This window comes from Chenopodium quinoa, unplaced genomic scaffold, assembly GCF_001683475.1.
Source record: "Chenopodium quinoa cultivar QQ74 unplaced genomic scaffold, ASM168347v1, whole genome shotgun sequence".
Lineage (NCBI taxonomy): Eukaryota > Viridiplantae > Streptophyta > Magnoliopsida > Caryophyllales > Amaranthaceae > Chenopodium > Chenopodium quinoa.
In genome coordinates this window covers 2,995,215-3,006,048 of record NW_018744151.1, presented here as the reverse complement: position 1 = coordinate 3,006,048, position 10,834 = coordinate 2,995,215, and the positions used below count along the sequence as shown (strand labels likewise).

General features: G+C 32.3%; 1 protein-coding gene across 1 annotated transcript; it reads left to right on the top strand.

Annotated features, from left to right (window-relative positions):
* The first annotated feature begins 657 nt into the window (after positions 1-657).
* LOC110693604 lies at positions 658-10,248 on the top strand. Its single transcript, XM_021870742.1, has 5 exons — positions 658-1,052; positions 4,575-4,628; positions 9,146-9,249; positions 9,548-9,586; positions 9,723-10,248. The coding sequence occupies exons 1-5, from the start codon at positions 959-961 to the stop codon at positions 9,858-9,860; spliced, it is 429 nt and encodes a 142-aa protein (XP_021726434.1). The 5' UTR covers positions 658-958; the 3' UTR covers positions 9,861-10,248.
* The last annotated feature ends 586 nt before the right edge of the window (positions 10,249-10,834 follow it).

Sequence of the window (10,834 nt, the reverse complement as noted above, 5' to 3'; positions counted from 1 at the left end):
TTGCTGAAATTAAATTAAATTATATTTTTGCTGAAATTAAATTTAATTAGTTTTAATTTCAGTTCAGTAAAAATAATTTCATTTCAGTAAAAATAAGTTCAGTACAGTAAAATTCAGTTTTCTTAAAGAAGAATTATTATAGAAAATCAGTAAAAAATAATTTCAATTCAGCAAAAATAATTTTAGTTTAGTAAAATTAATTTAAGTTCAGTAAAAATAATTTAATTTCAGCAAATATAATTTTGTTTCAGTAAAAATAATTTCAATTCAGTAAAATTAATTTAAGTTCAGTAAAAATAATTTAATTTTAGTAAAAATAATTTCAGTTTAGCAAAAATTAGGTGAAGAGAACAGGACCTTAATACTCCGTATTATTTTTTTAAGGTGAAGTGAGCAGGGCCTAAGTCCAAAAAAAAATAAAAACTTATTTTTAATGAAAAGAAATTACTTTTACTGAACTAAAATTATTTTTACTGAACTAAAATTATTTTTACTGAAATAAACTGAAATTATTTATACTAAATATTCAATATTATTTTATGAGGTGAAGTGAGGAGGGCGTAAGTCCAAAAAAACATATGGATGTATGGATCAATGACTGCTACTATGAGTCTATGAATATTGAACTTTTGAACCAACCACCATTTCTCTATTTCGTGGGAAAACCGAGAAAGGAAAGGCTTAACTCCTAACTCGTTGTTGAGGGCCATTAAGTTAAATGACAAAAATGCCCTTATTTGCCTCCATCGCTCCTCGGACCACCCTCCCACTAATTCCCCTCTTTCGTCCCTCTTTCAATTTCTCTAGGGCCAGTCAAAATCTTGTACCAGGAATGAGAAATTTTGAAAAAAAAACCCTTAAATTTGATTTGATTTTGAGTGATTGATTTTCATTATTTGAAATTTTATACAAAATTATTTCTTGAATAGAGACCCAAAAAAAAAAAAAAAAAAATCCAATGAAAGAGATAGGAGATATAATTCCTCAGCAATGGACATCACCTTGCAGCACCCAATGCACCCACAAATTTGCTGCTCTTACCCAGATTCCCTGTAATTCCATTTCTCCTTTTGTTTTTTTTTTCTCTTTAATTTAATTATTTTATTTTAATTTTGATTATTTTTTTGTATTCTTGTTCTTTATTTTGTTTAATTCCTTGAAATTTTTTATGGGGTTTTGTTATTTTTTGATATGGATTGTTAAATCATTTTGTTGTTTGCTGGGATAATTTTTGTGGGTTTTAGATTATTATGACAAAACTGAGTTTAACTTTTCATGTTCTGTTGTAACTTATAATAGTGGTGTTTTGGTGATTTTAAAAGTTATTGCTAATCTATTGAAATTGGGCTAATCTTGTATCCACATTATCACTTGTTAGCTGGAAGCAGCTAAATTTTTGCTCTGGTGAGCTTATTTGGTTGAATTACATGTTTTTTGAGAGTAAATGTTCTTGAATGATCAATATTGAAAAATTGAAGATAGGAAATCCTTTTGTTAAAAATATGTGTGTGCTATGTTACTCGGACGTGGAAACTCACATTAGACATGAGTACGTGTCAAAGTGCTAGACTTGACTATATTATGAGAATGTATGATTTTATTGATCCAATATGAAGTGTTGAAATGCCCATGTACTTGAGGTAAATTGAGTATCCGAGTAACATAATGGGGATGCGAGGTATTGGTTTTGTTTAGGATGTTGTACCATAGATATGGTTTTGAAACCTGCGGGCTAATCTGCTCATGTGCCATTATGGTTCCTCATGAACCCTATGTGAGAAAATTATCCTGTCAATACAAAATTATTCTTCCTTGAATATTATGGTTTCACTAGTCATGGTGGAAGAACATAGAGTGTTATTACTTGGATGATAGATTGATAGATTCGTTGCCATACGTAAACCCTTGTGTCTTTCCAGTCATGATTTATGTCCATTTTGTTTACCTTTTCTTCTTAGTTGCTATAGTCATCTACTCATCTGTAATTCTGTATGATCTTCATCTTTTTTAGTGCTTGCATTTCTATCAAAATCTATGTGCTGGAAAATTTGGATTTTTACCCATTTCCGTACAAAGATATTGTTATTGGTCATGATGAGTACATGAATTCTACTGGTTTATTGCTGGTAGTGCTGATTCTTATATAGGAGCTTCACTGCTTCAGTGTATTAATATTGAAGATTCTGTATTTCTTTCGGCTATGGTAATTGGTAACATTAAAACTGAGATGCAACAAAGACTTAATCATGTGATTGTTTAGATTTGTTCATGTAAAATTTGAACTTAAATCATTATGTAATAATGCAATGGATTAGTTAAGGCTTTTCCTCGTTCTTGCTCTATGCTGAGAGTTGGATTATAATGTTACACGTTTGCATGTTTCAACGAGAACACCAAAAGGACCTGGTTCAGTGGTGGGTTTGGGAACAAATTTAATGAGGTAAAGTATATACATGGAAATTTTTAGAAAAGAAAATCCACAGGATTCTATAGAAGATGACACTATTAAGGAGAACTGAGTAAAAGTATCATTTGTTTGGTATAGGGTATTATTAAGTTAAAATATTGAATTCCTTAGTTTTCCTCAATTTCTCCATCACTTCTTTTGAAAAAAAACTATGGAAAACAAAACAAGCAATATATTACTTGTATATTTACCTACATCTGCTCATTTTTACTTTTCCATACTTTCCTTATCAACAACCAAACATTGTAAAAGTAAGAATACTCACATTTATTCACTTTGAAAATAGTATGGTTAATTGGTTATTGTAAATTTCCATTTGAAAAAAACCAAACCAATGTGAGATTGCTGAAGCACATATAAGTTTATGAGGAGGAGGCTGAATTAGAAGTTTAAACATTGTTAGAGTGTGATACCATCACACACAAATGCAATCAGCATTTATGATCTTAGATTCACAAAGTAGAAGTTACATGTTATATACACCTCAACTGATTAAATGCTGAATCAAAATAATTTTGCTGAAAATCAAATATTTTTTGTTGAACCCTCGTCTAGACTCATTTTGCTAAATAACTTAACTTATTTTTATTCATCATTTAAGTTCAATGCATGAAGTCCATGTTCTTTTTAATCTGTTCTTTAACAAGTACATACTGGTGTGTTGTGTATTAGGGTCTATTTGTTTCATTTTATTTTAACTTACTTTATCTTATGATCTTATCCATCTATAACTAATACTAAAATAGCGCTGACATCATCCTATCCTAAAATCAGACACATATCATGTTGTAATTAAAACATTTCCCTCTAAAATTATAAATGATGTCATCATTTTATGATTTTTATTTTATAAAAATTCTTGTCAGTTATATTATTATTAGTATCAATTTCTGAAAAATAGTGTATTCTCTCTAACAATAATAATTTAATTTTTCTTCCTCAGTTATACCTTTCATCATTCAATTTTCTATAAGCTCTATCTTTTTTTCTAAAAAAATATTTAATGTATTATTTGTTTTGGGAATTTTTTTTGTTTTTAATTTTGATATGAAAAAAAAATAAAAATTTAGAAAATTAATTGGTTCAAATTGTGCATCGCACGAGATTGATCAATCAATGAATCAAGCAATCAGAGCCTTAATCCCATAAGCGGGGTCGGCTACGTGAACCAAAAGTGATTGTTACGTGTAGTCATAGAATGCGCTAGAGTGATCTAGTTACAAATAGGTTCAGACACAATTAGACAAATTAAGTACAAATAAATTCAAGCAATGTAAATTCTGATAAATTCAAATAAAATAAGTTTAAAAAAACTCAAATAAAACAAGTTCATATATGTACTAATGTACAAATAAAAGATAAGTTTAGTAAAACGAATTAAGTATAGAAAAAATTAGATAGATTTAGAAAAAAATAATTTTAGACAAATCAAATGAACCTAGCTGAGCTTAGCCTTATAGTATGCAAAGTGTAGTTGATGTTAGATGGCTTGATGTAGTAAAAAAAATTATCATGATCATCTTTTGGTAGAGATTTGACTTACATTTGTCTTTTAAGAGAGGTATTTTCTTTGTCGGGTTGTGATTCTTTTGCCCCCTTGTGCAACAAATTATTTATTCTTCATATACTTTTTTTGACTCTTCTACACATATTCAATATGTTATTTGATGTTTCATTGTATTTGAGGACTCAAAGTGATTGTCTGTTTAAAAGCCTAGACTACTAATATGGATTTGCTTAAGATTTGTTTCATTCACTTCTAACATAGATTTGCTTCTATATGTCTCCACGCAGGAAAGCTTTAATACTTAAAACCTCTTATAAGTTTGTGGTTGAACTTTTATTATATATGAGGAAGTTGTCATAGACTCGAAGCTGCAGAAAATGTGTGAAGCAACTTTAACTTCTTGTTAATAAACATAATAGTTTTGTGGTGGTTCATTTATAGGCAACTAGTAATTTGATATCTGTCATATCTTTCTGGTTGCTTCATTTTACTTTTGACTGATAGGAGTAGTAAATTTTGTTTAAGTTCTCATTGATGATTAATGCTACCCAGACTAGTGTTGTGACCATAATTTTCCGTGTTATTTTGTGTATTTTGTAGGGAGAGTATTTTGCAAAAAGGGATGTGGTGCAGATGGGGACACATGGGCTGAATGTGAGTATTACTCTTCCTTAATCCTGGGTGAATTTAAATTTTTGATGTATATACTAAATCTATAAAATGTCATCTTCAAATGTGCTTATATACTTCGTATGTTTTAGCACCTTTCCTTTGCTTGATTTTTGGTCTAATTGAGTTATTACATTTTATACTACACGTGAATCGTTCTTTTTTTGATGGTTCTTGTTGTCATTGTGGAGCACAGGTACGAGGTAAACTCCATGCTTTAGTGAGTTGGAAGTTAGCTTATTGCTTAATAAATGTATATATATGGATGTAAATGCAACAATGCTTACCCTCATTTGACTATAGGTAATGGTAAATTGGTAACTATTGAGCAACTCATGAAGTGAGGAATAACTATTATGATATTAGATTCTTACTCTGATTTAAGAATAGATTGCTTGTCTTAACAGGCTGTATAGTTATAGAAAATTGATTATGTAATGCTTCAGGCTTATGGGAAGAAGGCATTGTAGGTAGTGCAATATGACTAGTATCTTAAAGAGGGTGATAAGTGAGTGAATAAGAAGGAATGTTTTAAGTAACACATCACATTGGCGAGATAGGAAATAGGATGATAATCAAATTTTCCTTTTGTTTGGCATTTGCCACTTTGAAGCCTAGAATTGTCGGCTCAATTTGATAAATTAATTGCGTCAAATTGCAATGTACAATCTTTTATCTTCTATAACGAATTGGTAATAAAGCAAAGTTTTTATAACTTAAGATTTAGGTTATGATGTGAATTGCTACCCAGGTAGTAAAAAAGAAAGAATAAAGGGCAAACAAAAATGTTCACTTATTGTAAATTGTATATGAAATCTATTCTTAATATATTCTACTTCTTTTGTTCCACAAGTATTGCAATAATTACTATTTTAGATAGTTTCACAAATATTGCAACATTTCTCTATTTGCACTTGTTTTCTCTCTTCTTATCACATGGGTCCTTATCTTTATTCATCTCTATCTCTTTCCTCTTCTCAAAATCCATTTCCTATCCCCATGTTACAATATTTAGGGAACAGAGGAAGTATAACCTCTGTTCTTATATCGTCCGTTTTCAAAAGTTCTTTAACACTTTCACTTTATTCCATTAATTTTGTTTAATTTTATTTTATTGTTTTACCCTCATACCCTATCCTATTTTACTTTATCCGCCTTAATTTTATATCCATTCACCACATCAACACTGTATCTATAGTTACATTTAATTTGTGTGCAAATAGCAAGTGTTAATTAAGAACTCTCCAATCAAAGGTAGTAATTAGATGCAATGGATTGTATATATTATTGTCATTGTGTTTATGATTCATGAGTATGGGAACCGTATGTATAGCCTTTTGACATATATTTTTTTATCATACCTCTTTCAATTTATGGGGTTAAGACTTTAATGGATTGATTGATTGAACTCTTTCAACTCTACGAAACATGGTCGTCTAAGTGGTGTGAAAATCTGTACTCAATTCGTGTTTATGTTAGTCCCTAAATAAATGCTTATATTTTCCCAAACTCTTATACTTAAATAATATACAAATTCCCTAATCACTTCTCTTGATGTATATTGCACTTAAATATTTTTGTAGAAATTAAATTATTTTAACTAAAATTAAATTTCTTTTGCTAAAATTAATTCTTTCTTTGTTGTACTTCAATAATACTTGCTGAACTTAAATTATTTTTACTGATTGAAATTTGAAACTTATTTTTACTTATTCGTTATTATATTTGTTATTTGAAGTGTCTAATTTTTACTGAACAAAACTTATTTGTGCTTACTTATTTTTACTGAATTGAAATCATTTTTACTCCATATTATTGTTCTTAGGTACAAGGCCTAATTTCTTTCAAAATCCCATTAGCCACTATATTTTTTCTCACTTCTCCTAAAACAATAAATTATTTCACATTACCTTCATATTTAATATGAAGTTTATTTAACCTCAATCAACAATAACCCCACTAGTTCTTCTTTCTTGAATTTGCGTGCCTAGGAAAATAGGGCTCTTATTTAAAGACAAAGGGAGTGCAATTTTAACGAGTAAATATAAGTCGATATCAGATATCAACAAAACTTGTTAATATCTAGGCTAATTTTGTAAATTTAGCTACCACACCAAAGGTAATACTGTAATTTTAGCAACCACACCCCCTTTCTCTCCCCTCTATCACCACCGTGCAACCTCTACTACCACCCACAGCACCACCTTTACCTTCACGAATCGACCCCTGCCGACCACCGATCGACCCAGCCGACCATCGATCGACCCAACCGACCACCGATCGACCCAGCCAACCACCACACGGTCGCCGCACCAACATTCGACCGCCGCAACACCACTAGCTACCACCCACAACACCACCTTTAGCTTCACTAGCTTTTACGAATCGACCCCAACCGACCACCACAGGCCGCTGCACCAACATTCGACCGCTGCTACATCATTAAGCTAGTACGAGCAAATCCCTTTCCCTAAAGGGTTTAATTTGTATGCCCCCAATTTTCTAAATTGCTACTAGGGTGTCGTTTTTTTGGCCTGCCGGCTGCTGTAGATCCGCGTATGTGGTCGACCTTGGGCATGGGAATGGAGGAGAGAGAAAGAAAAATTGGTCATGTGAGGGGAGGAGAAAGAAAAATTTGTTGTTTGACTGACCTTCATTGCTATTAATTTTGTTTATGGCTATGGGAATTAGAAAGTTAACATTTGTGATCTAGTGAAGTATCATATTTGAGTTCGTATCTTTTTTATTTTTTTAATTTTTAATCTTTTAAATAAAATCTATTTCTGAAAAGAATCTGGTTTTCCCAGCTAATTCAATTAACAAGCTTATAAAGACAAAATGAAGAAATTAGTGAACATTTTGATAGAAATTTGTATTAGATGATCAGAGTACTATATACAAATTACAACTCAACCACACTGAGGGGCATATTTCCTCCCAGTAGACTTTCTCTCACTACAATCATTGTAACTTCCATACAAGTATTTCCCTATATTTATTAAATCAGCGGCCACAACTGAGCTGCTTCCTAATTTTTCCACTAACAAACTACTTTGCTGGTTACCACTTACCACTACTACCCTTCCGGACCTTCCCTCTGCCCAACTTCTGACAATAACAAACTATTTATGCAATTCCTATTTCTGTAACTATTTAAGCAACTTCTGACAATAACCAACTAATTATGCAACTTCTATAGTGTTTTTTTTTTTTTCTTTCTTTCTTTTCTTTTCTTTTCTTTTCTTTTCCCTATCAGTACATATCAGCACTCAAACTCTATTTCTGCAACTGTTTAATTTCACCCCATGATTTATAAGATTAAACTTAGAGATATATGGGAAGTTCTTTGAAAGACTTTACCTAACTAACTCAAGTACTCAACTGATTATTTTAGTACATGTTGTGCTTTGGACCCCTAGATAGAAGCCATCATATGACTTAAGGATTCCTTATTGAGATTTGAGACGCGGCCAAGTCTTCAACCCTGGAAAGTGCTTGTTTGTCAAATACCTGGGTAACTTCTCAATGCTAAGTCTTCCCAAGTTCCTGCAGTTCTGCAATAAAGGCATCCTTCAATTTTGATGTTCTGTGTTCTTTGTCGTACTTTGGGTTCTTGGAGAACAATCTGTAAATTTTGGGACATAATTTTGACAGTATAAAGTCGTGGGCGTAGTGTCTTCCCTTTAGTTCCCGTGAAATTATCTCAAACCCAATAACATTTCCTATTTAATATGTATTGGTTGAAGCATTGGAATATCATTAAATAACAAAATTAGGTAACTGTTGTAAATATTTCAGGTTACCGAAAGTCCAATATTGATTGTTGCTGCATATATACTCTTGTATTGAAAGGGTAATTATTGGAAGATTGAGACATCGCTTGATCAGGCGAGTAGAATGGTGTTAAACACTAACACACCACTTATATGAAGGGTTGGGCTTGTGTATACGTTGATTTTATTTAACGGAAGCTTTCTATAGTATCTGGCTAAAAAGCTTGATGAGTCATGAATGTCTAATGTCTATTAAGGTTAAGGGGAGTTCTATAAAGTGCATCGCTTTGTCACCTGCAAAAATTCTTTTTTCTTAAAAAAAAAAATCCAATGTATAGGCTATTTCATGCAATCATGTAAAAAGGCAGTATAAGCAAGTAAGCAACCATTGCTAGTGCTGCACCAATGCACTCATATCTGCGTAGTATATGTCTTTTGGACCCTTTTTGTATGTCTCTCCTGTTTGGGCAAAAAGAGTTAATGCTTACATATTATTGGTAGTATCACTACAACATTGTTTTGTACTTGTCCACTGATTGGTGTTTTCTGACGGAAATTTGCTGTCATATATTGCCTTTTGAAATCATGCTGAGTAAGCAACTTCATTTGCAACTCCAAGGAGAAAACGGCCATTGATGTTAACCCTTGTGTAGAATTACTGCATCAGTTTTAATTTATATTATTATTATTATTTTTTAAAGCTGTTGATCTACTTTTAATGGCATTTAGGTGTGAGTGAATGTGACCAGATATGCTACAAGGACCCAGTCTTAAAGGACCAGCAATGGAGTGCTTATATCGATCGTTCTCCTGGGGATGCAAGTTACTCTGAGGTTCCTATTCTTACTAACTGCAACTTTTAATCTCATCATATGCTTTTGTTGATAAAACAACCCCCTCCTCAGATGCTACAGATCTTTATGTCAAACTGTGGTTACCTGGTAACTCAACAATCCATTTTTGTGTTTGCAATTACTTCTGAAATTACATTTAAAGGCCATCTAAAAATGGATATTATTGGGGGAATTATCAACCTTGAAAAATGATTATATAAGTGGTGTTCCATATTGAAATGTGATTTCATAGTTAACTAAAACTTCTCTTATGCGTTCTTATTGTCTGTGTTTACAGGAGTGTTTCCATGCTTGTGTCACCGGTTGTGGTTACAAGGTCAGTTGGCATCCCTGAGCTTACTGGAACCGTGCCTTTTCCACTCTGCATTCATACGTGATATGTAGAATAATGTATATGAAAGAATTCAAATTTAATTTTTTATGGGTTTATCCCTTGTTAATCTGTGTTGCAGTTTGAGGTGCCCGCCGAGAAGGTTAAAGAGTGCCACCCAAACAGGCCATGTAAACCTCCTCCAATGCCAAAGCCGACCAAAAAATTTGCTGAATCACAAGCACCTGTTGAGGATAATGTGCCTGGCACTTCTGCTTAACCTCTTATCTCGAGTCATACTAATAGTGAACCCATTTGGGTAAATTAGATTTAGAACACTTCTAAAAATAGGCAGACAATTATTTTTTGACAGAAAGGTTTTCAGCTGGGCCTTTCAGTAATTATTTCCTCTTCTCCCATGTCTTCATTTTTGTGGCGGGAGAAGGGATTGATCCTTTTTTCCAACTTATCATGCTTCGGCCAGCTGCAGCAGTTTCTAATTTTCTCATTTGGTTGAAATTTTTTTTTGATGGAAATTTTGTAAATTCCGAGACGTTTAGCATTATACATAGAAACCTTAGCTGATCCTCAACTCCTAAAAGTTGGATGCTTGGATTGTGTTATTGTTCCATTAAAATATTAACCGCGCTATGAAAAGAAATTGAGTATGTAATTGTGTTCCTGATACACAGTACTCGTATATCTTTAGTCAAGTGGCTAAGGCCCCCCCTGAGGGACCTTAGCAGCTATTGATTTTTCTTGGTGTTTCCTCTTTAAAAAACGCAGGTTCTTCAGGCTTTCGACTGATCGGAGTGCTGTAATGCCTATGGAACCAGTACAATTCTTATTCCTTGGTGATGGAACTATAGAATAGCAGTGAATCTACCATGTGAAGAAAATGAAGAAATCTATCTTTGTTTAACAAAAATTGTGGTTATAGTCATATTGCTACTTCTTTTTTTTTTTTTAACAATGATTGTCCTCACAATACATTGCCCAAATAATATGTTTGCATCAAATAATTGGAGTTCGAACTAATTTTGGAATGCCCCTTATCACAAAAAAAAAAAAAAAAAGAAACTTATTTTGGTACAAACAATTCAGTGATTCACTTATTCATGGGCAACATAAAACATCCTTTTATAAACAATGACAATTGGACTAGAATTGGACCCTTAGGCTTTAATTAAGGGGGTGTCTGGTATGTGAGAATTGAGGTTGTGCCTTGGGAGCGAAAGCGGGAGTTTTTATTCC